General features: G+C 49.0%; 2 protein-coding genes across 2 annotated transcripts in view; both read right to left on the bottom strand.

The window, feature by feature from the left end:
* Positions 1-1,783: 1,783 nt before the first annotated feature.
* Positions 1,784-9,299, bottom strand: EREG (epiregulin). Its single transcript, XM_071431392.1, has 5 exons — positions 9,157-9,299; positions 4,050-4,133; positions 3,779-3,902; positions 3,068-3,214; positions 1,784-2,196 (listed from the first exon to the last, which is right to left on the bottom strand). Exons 1-5 carry the CDS (start codon positions 9,200-9,202, stop codon positions 2,136-2,138), a joined length of 462 nt encoding a protein of 153 aa, XP_071287493.1. The 5' UTR covers positions 9,203-9,299; the 3' UTR covers positions 1,784-2,135.
* LOC139592038 (bifunctional methylenetetrahydrofolate dehydrogenase/cyclohydrolase 2, mitochondrial-like) overlaps positions 4,074-17,391 on the bottom strand; it is a 58,554-nt gene continuing 45,236 nt past the window's right edge. The window contains exons 11-14 of the transcript XR_011679858.1: positions 14,157-14,262; positions 13,819-13,919; positions 12,295-12,372; positions 4,074-4,133 (exon numbers count right to left, since the gene is read on the bottom strand). The gene's annotated coding sequence lies outside the window, so the exon portion shown is untranslated. The remainder of the gene's footprint in view (positions 4,134-12,294; positions 12,373-13,818; positions 13,920-14,156; positions 14,263-17,391) is intronic.

Genomic DNA, 17,391 nt, shown 5'->3' on the forward strand with positions numbered 1-17,391 from the left:
CAGGCAGGGGAGCCTCAGGGGGAAAGGATGTGTCACCACATATCCTAACTGGGTCACAGCAAGAATGGAAGGAGGCTCCAAGAATCGATTTTTGCTGCATCTTCCCACCGGGAAAGGCTGTGTAACAACGAGGCTGTGGCTGGGATTGCCATTAGCTGTCATCAGTTAGGCAGCAGAACAGGTTCCTGTGTCACAACCAGATTACAGAAGGAGAGAGGAAGTGAAAAGCTGAAGGGCAGCTAATGGGGGCCTTGTGAGTTAACCCAGTTAAATGGGAATGACCAACAATCCTCTTCTAGTTCAATGCTGAGGGTCTAGAAGGAGCAGGGAAAACTTTGCACCAACCAAACTTATCTTAACCACTGACTGACTGGACTGGGCTGGGCCAAGACAGCCCTGTAGCACCACCAATGATGAGCACTTAGGTCACCTCAGGAGGTGGCAGGAGGTAGCCACAGGCTACTTGCACAGGCCCAGCAGGCGAGCATAATCCCTACAGGATAACCCACTGTTGCACAAGCCAAGGGATCACCCATCTCACACCCACCAAAGGAGCCTGCCCGGACGTCTGGCAGTGACCAGGAATGACGTAAAGGTTGGGCTTTTTCTCACATCTTCTGAAAGTGTGAGAAGGGATGGGATTAGCAGGGATGATTCAGGTGCTGCAAGAATTCTTCCTGTTCACAGAGAGCCAACACCTGGGGTTCAGCTAAACCTCATCAGGCTACTTGATCACTATTTTAGGCCAACAAAATATTTATGGCCAAACTTAAGAATTTTCCTTGCCCTGCTCCAAGCTGTACAACGGATGCTGTGGCAGAAACTCTGTGGGGAAGACTTGTGCTGGTTCCAAAGCAGGTGTCCTGCTGCAGCTACACTCACACCCTGAGATGCCACGTGTTCATGTGCTCAGCTGCAGAGGTTCATCAGCTTGTGCTACTGTGCTACTCATCAGGCTTGTGCCTCCCTGCTAAAATCCAAAATGCAGCCAGCACAACCTTCCTGAGGGTATGGATGAGACTAGATCCCTGCTGCTGTCATGCAGTCTATGTTGGATATGCTGCACTAGGAGCTGTCCTCTGAGACTTCCTACAGCTGTGCCAGTTAAAACTATCCATTGGAACTAAAGGTGCATTGATACAATCATTAATAGTACTGTGGTTTCTCTCTCCAAGAATAACTGCTGAGGCCTCTAAGACACTGCTCAGTCAAGCCATGCTGGGTTTCACTCTGACATCCAAGCATTAATCCAGCATTGCCAAACCCATCAAATAACCCATCTCCCCAAGAGCCACATTACTGTGTCTGTTAAACCTCTCCAGGGATGGGGCCTCCACCACTGCCCTGTGCAGCCTCTGCCAGGGCTGGATAGCTCTTAGAGTGAAGAAATTTACCCCAATATCCAATCAGTACCTCCCCAGGCAGAGCTTCAGGCCGTTTTCTTTTGTCCTGTCCCTGTTCCCTGGAAACGGATCCCCTGACCCACCCCTGCTGTCAGGGAGTTGTGGAGACACAGAAGGTTCCCTCCAGAGCCTCCTTTTCTCCAGGCTCAGCTCCCCCAGCTCCTTCAGCTGCTCTTCCCCAGATGTGTGCTCCAGACCCTTCCCCACCTCCCTTCCCTGGATATGCTCCAGGCTCTCAATGTCCTTCCTTTCATGAGGATTTGTTGATGAAGATACGGAACAGGACTGGTCCCAGGACTAAGCCCTGGGGAACATCCCCAGTGAGGGGCAGCCAGCTGGAGGTAACTCCATCCACCACCACTCGCTGGAATCAGAAGACATTTTGGCTTTGTCTAGAAGTTTTATTTCAAGGAATACAATTGCTTTGAGTATATTCACAAGAATAAATATAAAATTCTTCTCTCCAGAGCAAGAAGATGAGTTTTTATAAAAATATATGTCTATCCCAAAGAACCACCTAGATGGGATTCCCTTTAGGAAATATTATTTAATAAAAAAATAAAACACTGAACATAAAATGCTTGACCTATGCTTATTGAATCACCAAACAACTGAAATTTTTTAAAGGTTATAAATATTGTAAATATTATTAACAAAAATAACATTTAAATAGATGTGTAGGCGCTGAGTCCATCCAGATGAACTGAACACTGCAGGAAGCCACAGCTTCTCCTATAGGGCACCAACTTCCTTGTATTCACTGGCATTTGTCTGTCTCCGCTTGCTGCGGTACCTGGAGTAGAAGAGAGAAATGTCAGTTCTGGAAAGCCAGTTGCTTTTGGGGAGTGATGGGGAGTGGGGGCAAAGGAAAGAAGGAAAAAAGCTGTACCAGCTCCTCAGATTTGTTTAAAATCTCTAGCAGCTGGGCTCTCTCTGTCTGTGCTCATTTCCAGGTCTGACTTCACTTGAATGCAGTCTCCTTTCTCAACTCTTCACTGACAATTCCACATCTGCATAAAAGTCTTCCTGCTGGTACTAGGCTTGTCTTTGAGAAATCTTGCTGGTTACCATCTAGCTGCCTACCAGATCTGGGAAGCTGAGCTCTCCTTCTGGACTTGTTCCATCTCCTCAGCTCTCTGACAAAGGCTTACCATTAGTTTTTAGGCTGGAGAAGGATTCCTGCTGCTTTGGGTCTGTTCATGGAGAAGAGTACTGTCCCCCATGGTAAAGCTGATAAGGCAGTGCTTATGATGTCACATCACAATAACCTACCAGATCAACAAATCAGCTGATAGAAATCCAGCTGCTCTTCAGCCCCTGATGTCTGAGGGAATGGCATTACCAATGAGAGAACTCGAATTTCCCTACTCCCTGTCTGCTCTCTCCTTGAGCTCAACACACCCTCTAAGCCAGACAGGAACCAGCCTACAGAGCCCCAGAGTGAGGGTGAACGGGCACTGGGAGTGCTGCTGCCTGGCCTGCAGCCTGGCCTGTGCCACGCTGCCAGCACACTGCCTGTCCTGAGCACCTCAGATGCAGCTGAGCAGGGCTGTGTGTGGAACTGCCCCGAGAGTGAGCTGCTCCAGGCTACCCAGGGGGCTCAGAGGATGCCTGCCACCCCCAGCTGGCCCGGCCTCCTGAGCCACCAGGAGCACAAGTCTCACCTTCTGCAGATGTAGTAGGCGGCGAGGGAGAGGGCAGCAAGGAAGAGCAGGACCACGATGACGGTCAGCGCCACGTACTCCTTGCTGAGGGGCTGCCGCACCAGCTCCGAGTGCACGCAGCGCACCCCTGAGAAACCGACGTCACACCTGAAGGAGACAGAGGCATAGTCACACACGTGGCACCGAGTTACACCTCAGCAGCTCACAGAGCATCCCAGGCTGCTGGCCTGCTGTTTCCTCAGGGACCAAACACTTAAACTGATGTAACTCAGTTACACGTGGCCTTAGAGATGACTGCAAATTGTTCAGATTAACAAGCAATACCCCTAAAAATGCCTAAAGCATCTTTATTTTGTAGGTTGGATCAAAGGAGAGACCTTGGTGCTGTGCCTGAGCTCTGGATCTCATACTAGTATAAATACAGATGGACAGGGAAGCACATCAGAAAGAATGTCCCAAGTCTAAGCTGGGTTGGTCACTAATTTCAGGTGTCTGAGACTCTCACAGAGATCACTGGAGGCAGCACATGTGCTTAACACTGCTTTAAATGCAGCTGAGCATTACAGATGTGGTGCTCCTCTTCACTTTCTTGTGAGCATTTAATACTTGGCTGGATTGCTGTTTCAGCTAAGTGTCAACGGCAGCCAGAGCAAAGTTCACCTCAAAGCCCACCCCAGGGAGACCTGCAGGATGAGTGGGGCCTGTCCATACCTGCAGTAGTGCTCATCCAAGTCCACAATGTACACACACTGCCCATGGAAGCAGTAGTCCTTCATTTCAGGCTTGCATCTCGTTATCCCAACTTGGGCCACACGTGGGCTGTTCTCTGTCTGGACTGCAAAGATATTTCATTAGCACCTCAGGATGTGGGCAATGCTGCTCAGAGAAAAATGATTCCCAAGGGCACCTCAGTGAGGCTGCCAGCCCAAGGAAGATGGGAACCAAAGGCCTAGGTATTTACACAGAGCTGTGCAGTACTTACTGAGTGCTGTTGTGCAGTTCTCCATTTCACCAGGCCCACATAACGGGATCACTGTTGTGCCCTGGACTGCTTGCAATAGGTAACCTAAAAGACAATGAAAACAACAGTCAAAACTAGATGCATTTTGAGTTAAATGTTTAAGCTGCTGTAGTAATTAATCCAAGAAGAACAGAAGCTTCTCATCATGGTAGGAAAGACCTGAAGTTGAAAGCTGAAAAAATACAGGTCTGAGTGATGTGCTGCCTACATTATATACGGCAGCCCAAAGAAACATCTCTGAAATGCAAACTTATAATGCAGAACAAAAAGATTCAACAGAAACCTGGTGTCTGTGACCATCTCTCACCCACACTGTGAGTGAAACTGGGCAGGAAAAGGCTTGGAGAGATTATGGGGAGAGGCAGGAATTAGGCCATTTGATGATTATGTTAGGTTTCTGACTGGTCTGGCATGGCACCTGTGCAAGGGAAATAGCCAGGCTTCCACAATTAGGCATGACAGTCCAGCACTCATCACAGGAGGAGTCCTTTTGCTGATCAAAATCAAGATATCCTTGACTCACAACAGCCCACAGGAAGAGAATTTCCTAGGAATCTGCAAGTCAGTGCAGCTGGTGACTCAGCACACCAGGTCAGTGCTGAGCCAGGCTCAGCATCCCACCACTGGCTTCAGAGACCACAAACTGCTCCAGGTAGGCTTAACACAAAAGCTGCTCTTTATCAGCAAAGAACTTGCTCAGCCCTCTCCTCGCTGAAGACAGCTGAAGGGCTGGACAGTTCCTGCACTGACACCCACTCCTTTGGCAGCTCCTTGCTGAAGGCCCGCTTTCAAAGCCACTAACACGAGATACCAAACAGTCCTCATCTGCCCATGGGCTTGGAGAGGTTACTGACCACTTTATGGACCCTGGGCCACTGTAACCTAGCAGAACACCAGAAGAAACAGACACAGCTTTCAGCTGTTCCACTAGTTAAATGAACATTTGCAAGCAGGATTGGAAAGCCAGCACAGGTGCCTATAGTTTCACGGCTAGTCCATGAGGAATAGTGAATGTCTGTCCTGGCTGGACATGAAATCCACCTTGCTAAAACTCCTGCTGTGGTCACAAATTAACCTGCTCATGAACTGCTTAGTCATCAGCCCCATTCCACGGAAGTCTGTAATTTGTGTCTTTGGGCTGTTTGCCTCTATTAACTTGTCAGGTCATGCATGTCTAATGGAGGGAGTGTGCCTCCATAATTTCCCGATCATTCTAATTCAACTCCAGTTATTAGAAAGTGTCATTACATCTCAGGGTTAAATCTAGCAGTGGTAATTTATGGGTTTCCGGCAGCTCATCTACTTCTGGGTGATAGATAGGCTTCCTTTATCCTTCATTCCAGCTACACACCAAACCAGCAGGAATATCTAAGAGGGACGGGGCTTCTTCCTGTGTTTGCATTTTTAAAAACATCATTCCTCCTTCTTACCTCTCTCTGCAAAGCTAATAAACCAGATTTCCACCAAGCTCTAGAAGAAAGAACAAAGCCCAGGTCCCCCAGAGCCAGAGCAACAGTAACAGGTCCATGATGCCAGCACCTCTACCAGCTGGAGACTCCTGTGCCTACTGGCATGACTCAGCAGGACCTGCCTTTCCCTCCAATGGGGCAGGACATGCAAGTTTACTTTCAGGGTGGGATTTTTTTATTTTTTTTTTTAAGCAGCAGTGTGCTTACTGTAGATTGCCTCAGCAGCAGCAGTTTAACATTTCTGTGAGGCCCATCTGAGTTGCTAAAACATAAGTTCAAGTGTGTGAAAGCTGGAGTTCTCAGTTGGAAACTAAGAGACTTAGCAGAACCTGGCTTTCACATTTGAGAAAACTCCAACCAAAAGGTCCATGGAAGAGACAGGTTAGCTCTCCTCTTGGCTCCAGAAAGGAGCATGGCTTTCCAGTTAAAGGCCACAACTCAGACATCTATGGGGGAAAAATTAAAAATAACCTCCTCCTCCAACACTGCCCAAGGGCTTTCCTAGTCCCAGCCATGTGCAGGTGCCTCCTCCACCTGATTGCAGGCTCTCAGGGCCAGAAAGGCTGGACTGCAGGTGTGGATATTTGCTGACACCCAGCAGTATTTGCTACTTTTGGGCAAAGTTCTTCCTGTTCTGCACTGCTCTGTTTTGCCCTTTCCCCCATGCACATATTTCCCCTCTGACATCACCGGGAGGATAAGGGATCTGCACACAGCACTGGCAAAGGAGAGCCTTTCCCAGGATATTTATCAGATGATGCATACTAAACACAGCACCTGGGAGAGGTTATATTTTTATTCCTTCACTGTTCATTAAGCAAACACAGGATACAAGATAAGAGTAATGAGGTGGTGGATTTTCATCTGTGTCTTGCAGTAATGTGAGTGTTACATGTCGTATTCCTACATCATAATCCCATCCAGCTTCACAGGTATTCCTGCAAGGTTCACACTGACAGCACTTACTGGAACAGGAATAATGCTGCTGCTTACTTGTCTTTCCACGAGGGAAGAAAGGAAAATGAGGGCCAGTGACCAACTGCCTTCGCTTCCTGCAGCCTGTATCAGAGATGACCTACAAGGCTTAATCAACAGTTTACCCACTGTGAGCCAGCTGTAGTTTCCAGTGGCAGGATGACTGCTGAGGATGAAGGATGCACAGGCAAGATACACTCAGCTGAGGACTGCTCTGTGGAGGATTTACACTTGGGGAACTGTCAAGTTTCTGAGAGCTCAATCATTATTTGAGTTGCCTTTGTCTGTCTGTCTGAGATTGCCAGTCCTGTACTAATTCACCTGAATGGTGCTACCTCCCATTTGGCATCTCTATGGTCTCTCTGCCACAGCAGCAGCACATACACCCTCCCCATGGGTTGCACTTCCAAAGCAGAGGTGCCCAAGTGACACACACCTGAAGGATCTCAGCCCATTTTAACTGCAAAGACAGACCAAGGTGCATCCCTACCACCTGATTTTGGACAACCAGGGGATGTCTTAACTGTCTTCTGTCTTCTTTGGCAAACCAAGTGGGAACATGGAAGTTACCCAGTCTGTCCCACTGGCTTCGTGAGCATCCCTACTACCACTGTTTAATTCCAGAACCACAGACTCACAGCTGTGGATGTCCAGGATCAGGTCACAGCAGCTCTAAGGCAGCCCTGGAAACACCAGTCTACCATGGGAAGACTGGTGCTCCAAAACTGCTACAGGCCCCCAGGATCATCTTCAGCATTGTATCAAGACTTACCCTTGGGCAGAGATAATGCAGTTATGTGCACCCCATCATCTCAGTAGTGCTCCCACCCCTCTGGAGACCTACAAACCACTGATCTTACTCAGGTGCTGCTCCTGTGCCTCAGCCACACTGCTTCCCACCCCCTGCATGGGTCTGAGTTCCTTTATGCCACAAAAGCAGCAATCCCTTATGACTTCCAGCCGGACACACCAGCCACTAACACTTGCCCCATCCTCAGATGCAGCAGTCTTTATGCTGAGCCAGTTTGCTGAGAGCCAGGAGAATCTGACACAGGAAAACATAAGGACAGCAGGTCCTGGAACTGATCAGTGAGTCCGAGGTCCAACTCCTGCCTTCCCCTCTGAGTAGGCATTACAGGGAGCACAGGGGATCAGTGCCGAGGCTCCTGCAGCAACTCCCACAAAAGGCAGGTCCCCAGCTTGGCCCCACCACCACCACATCCACATATGGCTGGCATAGCACCGTGTCCCCTCAGGAGTGAGTGACATCTCTATCTCACCACTCCCTTGCTGCTGTCTCCAGGCCCACAATAGCCAGGATATGAACCTGGCAAGGAGACTGTCACTTCAGTAAGGCTTCAGCCATTCAGCAGGGAACCTCCTCCAGTCTGGCATAACACCAGTGCCAGTCTTCCCAGAAGCACCAAGTTCTGCTTACACTCCTGCCCTGGGAGGGGAAGGCAGTAAAGTGCTCATAGCACTTGTTATGATGCCACCTAGCTATGACTAACCCATCCCTTACTTACTATTAGGTGTTGTGCCTGCCCCGGAAACAAAGAAATTCATATACAGATCCATGAAGACATACCAGTTCCTACCAGTGTCATTTTTGTGCAAAGCATGGCTGACTCACAGACTATAAGACATTTAGCCTGCTGTCCTGACAAGTGAGATGCTGTGCAGCAGCTACTCCATCAATTGTTATGGAAAGACCCAGCTAAGAGGAAAGACACAAACTCATACTGCAGTGGGCTCAGAAGGTGAGGAAAACATCTGTCCCAAAAGAGAAGTCTTGGGAACTGAGTTTGTCCATCAACTGTGACCTCGAGCCCAACATCCTGAGTGTGAGAACATGCTTTGTTATTAAAGCAAGGTGTGAGTGTGCCAGGTCCCAGGACTTGCTGCCCACAGAGCTCAAGTTGCCCAGCAGGGTCAGCTCTCAGCAGTCACCACCTGTCACTGTCAGCACCCCATGGAGGTGTGTGACAAGGATCAGCTCTTGCATCACAGCACACCCAGGCCACAGGACTCTTGATGCTCTAAGGATACACGTGGTTCACTTGAGACTTTCAGGTAGCTTATGTCATACAATGGAGTAACACACTCCCAGCAAGGAGGTGGAGAAGTGTCAAGCAGAAGGAGGCCACAACCTGTTTTGTTATGATCAGGAAGTCTCTGCTGCTGTGAGGATTCACCCACTGAACTCACCCAGAGCATGGCCTGGGAGAAGGCAGCAGGACCAGGCTACAAACAGGACAGGTCAAGGTGAAAGGGAAAAGACTGCACTGAGAGCAGAGCTGGTGAGAAGGGAAAGAATGTCCACCTTCACTCAGTCACAGGACACACCTGGGCATCGCACAAGCAACAGAACAGAACATCCTGTCAGAACACACCACAAAGTGTGCTGTGTGCTCCACTCCGCAGCTCATACAATCCACCCGGGTACACCTGTCAGCGCCCGGGAGTTCATCTCGGAGACAATCCCATCAGCCTCACCTGAAGGCAACTTGAACGTTATGTTCTGAGGCAGATTTCCCAGCAGCCAAAGAATGCCCCTGCCCCAGGACGCAGCACTCGAAGCCCTCCCAGCCCTTGCCCGCGGGAACGGGGACCTCGCTGCTTACCGAGGAAGAGCAGCAGGCTGCGGGCCCACAGGCAGCCGGCGTCCATCGCCCTCGGTGCCCGGGGAGCAGAGGAGGCGGCAGGAAAGGAGGCGGCAGGAGAGGAGGCGGCGGCAGCGACAGGAGCGGCGCAGGGGTGTGCTAGCGCTCGGCCGGCCGGCAGCACTTTTATGTGCCCACGGAGAGGCGGGGCCCGCTGCCGTGAAACTCAGCCTGTCCGGCCAGGGCAGCGGCTCGGCTCGGCCTCCGCGCTTCCTGCCCCCCGCCCCCGGCCGCCCCCTGCTCTGCCCGCGGGCCATGCCCCGATAGTGGGCAGGGACAGCACCCCCGGCCCGGCTTGTCCCAGCCCTTCGCCCGGAGCAGGGGGCAGCTCTGCCCACTCCGGCTGTCGGCTGATGCCCGGGTACATTAGGTGTCCCTGGTTCCAGCAAGTAGCACTGCAAATAGTACCTGGGGCCGTAAAATTATCCGAGCCCTCTGAGCAGTCTAGCCCATGTGCTGACTTCCCGGGGCTGTGGATGCCTACGGCACAACCTCGGGATCGCTGTCTCTGCTTGCTTTCAAAGGATCCATCCATGTGATGTTCAATGGCAAGAGGCCCTGCAGACCCAGAGCCAGCTGCCCAGGTAGCCCCTGCCAGCACACAAGGGACCACTGGGCCATTGCATTGCCATAAACACCACCTGTGCCTAAACCAAGGGTTGGGAAACACCCCAGGGTGGGCAGCTGGAAACTTGCTGGGCTAATCTCCCATCTCCTGGCATTTCTGAAGTGACCCTTAGCACACACGTGCAGCTGCCAGGGAGCCCCAGAGCTAGGGGCAGAAATGGCTTCTTAGGTTACAGCACAGGTACCAGGAATGCCAGCACCTCAGTTGGCACCTGGGCTGGCTGCAATGGTCTTGAGCTCAGGGGGTGTGTATGCCATGTTCCCCCTCCAGCCCCGGGCCTCACCACAGCCCAGCAGCACAGGCAGTTCCTGGAAGCAACACCTCTATCAGTTTTAAGATCCTTGAAAGAGCAGCCAACAGCTACTTTTTAAAAAATTCCTTTCAAGCATCATGTTGAAGCCCACGCACTCCATTTTAGGTCTTGCCTAATATAGCACACTTGCTATATTAGGCAAGACCTCGTTCAGCAGTTGCATCCCACCATCAGATGAGCGAGGGATCCCATCCACCAAATCCCTACTGCACACATTTGCCTAAAATGTGAAGTGTGTTTCATCTCAACAAGCTGCTCAGAGCAATGATGGTTTACTCCTTTTCCTTTTAAAGGAGAAATCATCTTTCCCTGCCTTACCACTCTCCATAAAGGCACATCGATACCCAGTTTATTGTGGCACTGATAAGCCTATCTTTCCCTATTGAAAGGAATCTGAGAATTGACACTGAGCTGCACTGCACCAGCTGATAACTCAAGTGTCCCTAGTTTCTCTGTTTTATAAGCAGTTATTGATACTAATATTGAAGAGAGGTAACTGTAGAAGATATACTGCAGATACTGCAGAATTCCATATTCCACAACTCCATGTTCAGAATGCAGTTCTAAGGAGTGAAGACATTCATTCAGGGGGCTGCAATAGATCTGGTACTTACTAATAATACTCCTTATTTTCAGATAATTTTCTTAGGTTTACAGTGGCATGGAGATGCTGAAGTGAAAAAAGGCAGTGTGTTGCTACAGAATTGTGTGTCAGCACCACTTATTAATTACCTAAGTGGTATGAGAGTTGGCAAGATAAAGTAATAAAGCTCGGTGTGAAAGTAGCATTTAGATGGATGCCCTCCACAGCAAGTGGGACATGATACAGCTGGAATCTTTTTCTAAGTCCCCTTTTTTTCCCCTCTAATGAGTCATGCCATGCCGATGGTGTCTTTTTTGATGCCGCATGACTGTTTTTGTTGCTTCCTTAATTTGTGCTGATCCCCCTTATTAAGGATTTTATTGTCTGCTCTTTCAGGGATCATAATGAGTAAAGGAAGGAATTGCAATTATTAGCAACCTGTTTCTGTGTGTGGGCTTACAGATGCCTTAAAAAGCAGCATCACCGAAGAACTTCCACTTTATAATTAATTTTACCCTTAAATTCCTGCATGATTTATCCTCTGAAGGGCAACATTTAATTATAGTCCTGTACCGGTACCCAGATACCAAGTAACGCTGACACAATTGGAGCAATTCATTGGAATTTCCTCTTTCAGATCTGAATATGTGGAAAACAAGTATCACGGACACATCTTTGTTCCACCTTTCTGTAATGTGCTTTGTTTCACAGTGCCTGATTTCGCATCCGGCATCCCTGGGTGCGGCTTTCACCATCCCCTCTTCCACGTGGAGGATGCCTCCTGGGGTAAGGCTGGCACGCACCTTAAGAGCCAGTTTTCCAAGAGGCCTTGCAGCATCAATGGGGTCATTGTAAGGCAGGCTCGTTGCATCCCACAGGTGCCGGTAGGAGCGACAAGTCTGTGCAATGCTGGGAGGCAGCGCTGGTTGGGCAACAGAGCATCACGGGTGCATCGCCGCTGCTGCTGGCCTCGATTCCTGCCAGGGTGAACCGGCACGCCCAGGGCAAGGCACCCCGGGATCTGTGCCCCTTGGCACCCCACCAGTGTGGGGTGCATTCACCACCCCTGAATGCTTTGACATTTCGGGATTTTTTTCTTTACAAAGCGTAACAAGGATATGAGGAAGTACCTCAAGAATTTGTGTGAAAGAGTTGCTTGCTTTTATTACCTTGCACTGCCTTAATAACCACCTTTAAAGAAAATCTCTCTTTACAAAGTACAGAAGCTCAGCTGAAGTCCTTGCTTCAGCTTGTCTCAGTCCTTGCTATGTCTCAAGCAGGGACTTGAGACATATTCACCTCCCCCTCTGGGACAGAACAGCAGATTCACAGCAGTGATTATTTCCCGGGTACTGAGCCTTATCTGTCAATGTATCCATCAGGGATGAGGCACTGCACTGTCTATGAACAACATGCCCTTTTTGATTTAAAGAGGAAAAAACACAGATGAAATGTATATTTTTCTGTGGTGACTCGCTGTAGAAGAATACATGTGTTCACAGCAATGAACAGCCACTTTATCTGTGTGTTTTTACATACCAAAAACCATACATGGTGAGTGTCTGTACCACTTACTTTAGCTGCCTTCTGTAGGGCTTGCACCTGGTTTTATGCATTGCTGCTGTGGGCATGGATCTGCCTTGGTCTCATCTCCTGAAAACAAGATAAATTTGCAAAATCAACATATTTTCTTGCTAGAAAGTATTTTTGCACTGGAAAGAAAATCATTCTTAGCCTTGCACTGATGCACTCACCACTGTTACACACAAAGTAACAAAGAGCAGCAATTTTGTAAATTCTTGGGAAAATCATCCAGAATTTTTCAAACAGCATGAGCGCACATGTCAGTAAATCCATAAGCAGACTTACATACAGCAAGCTTTCATTGCACAAAATGAGAGAAGCCCAAGAAATACTCTCAGAAGGTCAGACATCAGTTGGAATGCACCTCAATCTTGAAAGCACTTTCATTTGAACGACACAAGATTAATATAAAGTTCCCAAAGGGATATAAAAGGCAAGTAGATGTGCCATTGGAGTCACACTTCAGCGGTGGGCTTTGCAGTGCTGGGGGGAATGGTTGGACTCAGTGATCTTAGAGGGCCTTTCCAACCCAAAAGATTCCATGATTTTGTGAAAATCATAAATGGTAAAAATCTCGAGATTCATGGGAACATGCCCTTAGGACAAATGTCCTAAGAAGGGAAAGTATTTTTAACTGGAATACGTAGACGCAACTGGCTGGAGGAAATGGAGTAGAGAAAAACCTTGAACCAAATTACTCCGTTTAAAGGTCAGATTCAAATTTGCCGTGAATGCAAGGGATGAATTAAACAACCACTCTCTCCTATAAACTATGAGAGTTCAAATTCTGCACCCAGGGCTGAAAGTGGCCAATGCCTCTTCCTGTAAACACAGCACGAGGTCAAAGTTAATGGACAACAAAGATGTTGTGCTATTAAAAATAAAGAACAATTCCCCAAATTCACTGACTTCTTTGCCAACTTCTTGGGTTAGCATTAACCAGCAATTTAAAAAAGAAAGAAAAAAAAAAAAAACCCAAGCAGCTAATTCTCATCCATCTCAGAAGATAGCATTGAAAAGGGAGACAGGTCTCCCAGTTCATGCTGCATTCCTCCCTAAAGGGCAGTTTTTAAAACTTCATTCTCCTGGCTTGTATGACTTTGCCATTACTCTCCCCTGGGAAAATCCTGAATGCCTCAACACATCTCACTGGCAGCAAGAACTTCTTAATGCTCAGCTGGTGATTTCCCTTTCCTAATTACAGCCCAGTGCTCCATGCTGAGTGATTTCTTAGCCTCTGAGGGGTTGAAGCCTTTCTAATTTGTGGAGTCTTTCCATGGTTTCTGCCTTTACTTGGTGCTAAACAAACCCATGCCCTTGCTGAGAGTGGTATCAAGCCATGTCCCCCCCATATCACTGTCCCTATATATATTAATTGTTTCTCCTTGTTTTGGCTGAACTGTTTACAACAATTACATAGAACAGAATAATAGAAGAAAAAAGCCTGAAACAAAGGGGATTTCCCCACAGCATGTAGTAGGTTGCAAGCAAGCTGGGAGAACGCCAGCCCCTTACCCATGAGTCCTGTGTGCTGTTCTGTCCATCAGCAGCTCTTTTGAGTTTATTAAGTCATCTCTTCCACAGAATTTCTTGTTCTCCAGGACAAGGATTAACCGCTGAGAGGCAGAACACATGCAGAGGTGAAGACTGCCTTCTCTGACAAGTCACCACGAGCACACAGGGGAGCATCATTCATGTCTCTGATCAGTGGCCAGTAGAACTGAAATTCCTACATGGCAGGATGCCCCTGGTGGATGACCCTATAGCCCACCCACCCAATGGCTCTGCCCAGAGACAGACATCCCCCTCAGGACAGTGAAATGATGGCAAGCCCACTGCAACAGAGAACTCACCAGCTGCTCTCAGGTTTTCTGCACAGCAGTCTCTCCTAGCTGTGGGCTCTCCATCTCAACCTTCCATGCCTTTCCTGCACCTCCCATCAGGACAGCTGGGAGCAGCCTAGGGAAGACAAGAGGAAGACACTGTCAACGAGAAGCACACACCTGCTGAAGCACAGCACCAGCCTCTAAGGCCTGTGCTAAAGCCTGAGCAATATGTGCTGCACACACACCATCAGTAGAGCCCCTGACTCTTCTCTGCTCCATCTGGGAAGCCTGGCTATCTCAGGCCTCAGCTGCATTGGCTTCAATCCCTTTGGCAAGTTTATTTTGGCCCTTGATAAATATTTTGCTCTTATACCTCAAGCATATATGAACAGAGGAAGGGCTGACTAGCAGGCTGTTCCCTGCCTGCGCTGGGCCTGCTGAATCCAAAGCAGCACCCAGCTGTGACTCACCCCAGGCCCTGCTCCACCACTGGCACTTCAGCTGTCCACAGACTCTACGTTTTGGCTGCAGCACAGCAGTGACTGTCACCTGCACGCCAGCCATGCACACGGGAGCTGGGGCACCCTGGGCAGGAGCAATGTGTCATTAGGGATGATGGAGTAAACAGTAATCCACCTGAAACCAGCTCAGCCAGCACATGTTCCAGAAAGCAAATCTAGGAAAGAGCCACAGGTCTCCGATGTATTTGTTTGGCCTGGTAACCAGCACTAAGCCATGTAGCAGATGCACTTAGTGGAATTCCCCCATCCACTAGCATTATGGGACACTCCCACTACTGTTCTGATAATTACTGTTAATCATTACTATTACTGAAGTGACAAAAAAAAAAAAAGGAAAAAAAAAGGCTGTGAGGATCAGGCCTTTATTGTGTTGGCTGTTGTCATGCAGAGGTGATGAGACAATCTGCCCTAGGGAGCCCATAAACACAGGTGCCCAATTCATTGCTGTAGTCATGTTTCAAACTAGGACACTGTGGCCCCCAATGAAGATCTCCTAAAACTCCAGCAAAAATAATCCCTCCAGCTCACATCAGCTAGGAGCCAGACTGGATATTATGCTCCCTGCCTGCAGGCAGATGCAGGTAGAAGGAAAAGAATCTGATCAGGATTACCTTGATGTAGCAACACCCAACAAGACATTTCCATTCAGTGTTTTCCCTGACTGGGCCAAATCTGCTATAAAATTCATATTCTTTGATCTCCAATGAATTCAGTACCACCAACTCTTGAGAGCCCATGAGTCACATGGTATGTGGAAACCTCTGGGGTTTGGTTTGGGAATGACCAAGACTACATGAAATCATCTTCTAGTCACCCTCTCCTCCCATCAATGATCTGAACATCATCTCAGGTATCCAAGTCTCCCTGGACACTGTTCCTAGGTTACCCACGGAAGAAACGGATTAGCCAACTGGGTACTGACTGGAAGCCACAGGGAAGGACTGTAGGCCTTTGTGGGGCTGAGAAGGGCAGGGAGAGCTCCCGCACAGGTGGAAACAATCTGCCTACAATGCTGATTTTTTCCTCTCATTTATGCAGGTCAGGCTGCTGTCAGCTACCAGGAAAGGAGACAGACCCCAGTTCTCTGGTCAGAGCTGGCTGTTTCCCAACCTATCTCAAGAGTGCAGCCTGGATTCCTCCCACACTAAAAAGCAAAATAAAAGGTGTTCAGTGCCTGCACGTTTCTCTGCTCTCTCAGCAAGGAGCTCTGGGTTTGCCCAAGGGCCAAGAGGAGGCGAAGGCTCCAGCCCCAGGGAATTTGTCTGTCTCTCCATCCACAGGTACAGGGGGTGCTGGTTTTTGAGGTGCAAGTAGGAGATGGGACAAGGCAGGAATCTGCAATGGGATATCCTGGGGGGGAGGTGGCAGTGGCTGACTGTGCCACTTCCCGCATAACTCCTCGATGTGGTATCTACACATCCACCCCCTCATCCTCGTTCGTTCCTGCAGCTTAGGGTTATTTAAGAGAGGCAGGAGATTTCCTTTATGACACCAGGAGCGCATGCGTGTAAATCAAGTGGGACAGGACAAAGGCCAGGGCTGGGCTCAATTAGATCAGTGATGCTATTAAATTAGCACCAGCACTGAGCTATGGCTGGCAGTTCTTGATTGATTCTCCTGCAGGCAGGGTCCGTGTCCTTCAGAGAGGAAATTAAGGGCTAGGGAAGAAGGATTAATTGGCCAAGGCTGCCAACCACAAATTTGGTCTGAACCTCATTAAACTTCCAAACAACAATAGTTCCTCTAGAGGATTTTCAAGAGACATCCCTGAGAACCCCTTTTTCATGAGGCTGCACATCAGATGCTCAGGATGAGACACTTTTGGCCTCTGAGTTGCAGCGTGCCTATAGCCGAGGTCACCCCCTCAAGCATCACACACTCCCTTTCCAGCTCCACACCCAGATTAGGCTTCCCTGTCCAAACCTCCAAACCCATCACACAAGCAGCCTGACATCAGCCTGAAGCCCATTAAGCCAGCACAGGAGAAGATCTGTCTCAGGTGAAACATGCCAGACCTGAGAGCCTGTCCAGAACACAGCTCTGCTCTTCTGTCTCCACCCTGCCTCCTCAACCCTTCCCCCCCATTTTGTTCCTGTAACAGTCCCCTTTGTGAACCAGGAGAGAGATTTCCAGGAAGAGCTACAGTACACAAAGCTCATTACCCATCTTTCCAAAGCAGCCACTTTAAAGGGCGCACAGGTTAACTAAACTAAACCAGAGTCTCTCTGCAAGCCCTTTCCCAGCATCTCACACTGCACCTTATGCAATGCGCTGTGCATCGCTGTGCGTGTTTAATTACAGCGCAGCAGTTTTGATTGCCGTGCCACACCATCACAGCGCCCGCTGCACTGCTCGTGTCAGAACCACCTTTTACGCACGTCTGAGTAACAGTGGAGCCTCTGGGCAACGGCCTTCGATTGTTTACATGGCTCCCATAAACAGGATATCACCCATTTGTAAATATCCTGTCAGAAGCCCCTCAGCTGCACTTGACCGGTCTGATGCATGCCTGTCTGCAGCAAGTCTGCCTCTCTCTCCTGTGGCTTCACTGGTAACATTGCACAACCCCTACTGACCACGCATTGCCTCTCATGGTACATACCAGGACTTCTACCTCGTGGCTTCTACAAGTTGTTTGTAGAGCTGGTGCACTTGGAGAGTGTTTTCTGGGGAATTTTAAGTCAAAGGAATGATACGTTACTGTTGGCATTATTTCCCACAGGCTTATGCTGTGTAGCTCT

The sequence above is a fragment of the Agelaius tricolor genome, unplaced genomic scaffold (assembly GCF_023055355.1).
Source record: "Agelaius tricolor isolate 1412-34295 unplaced genomic scaffold, bAgeTri1.0.p SCAF_8, whole genome shotgun sequence".
NCBI lineage: Eukaryota > Metazoa > Chordata > Aves > Passeriformes > Icteridae > Agelaius > Agelaius tricolor.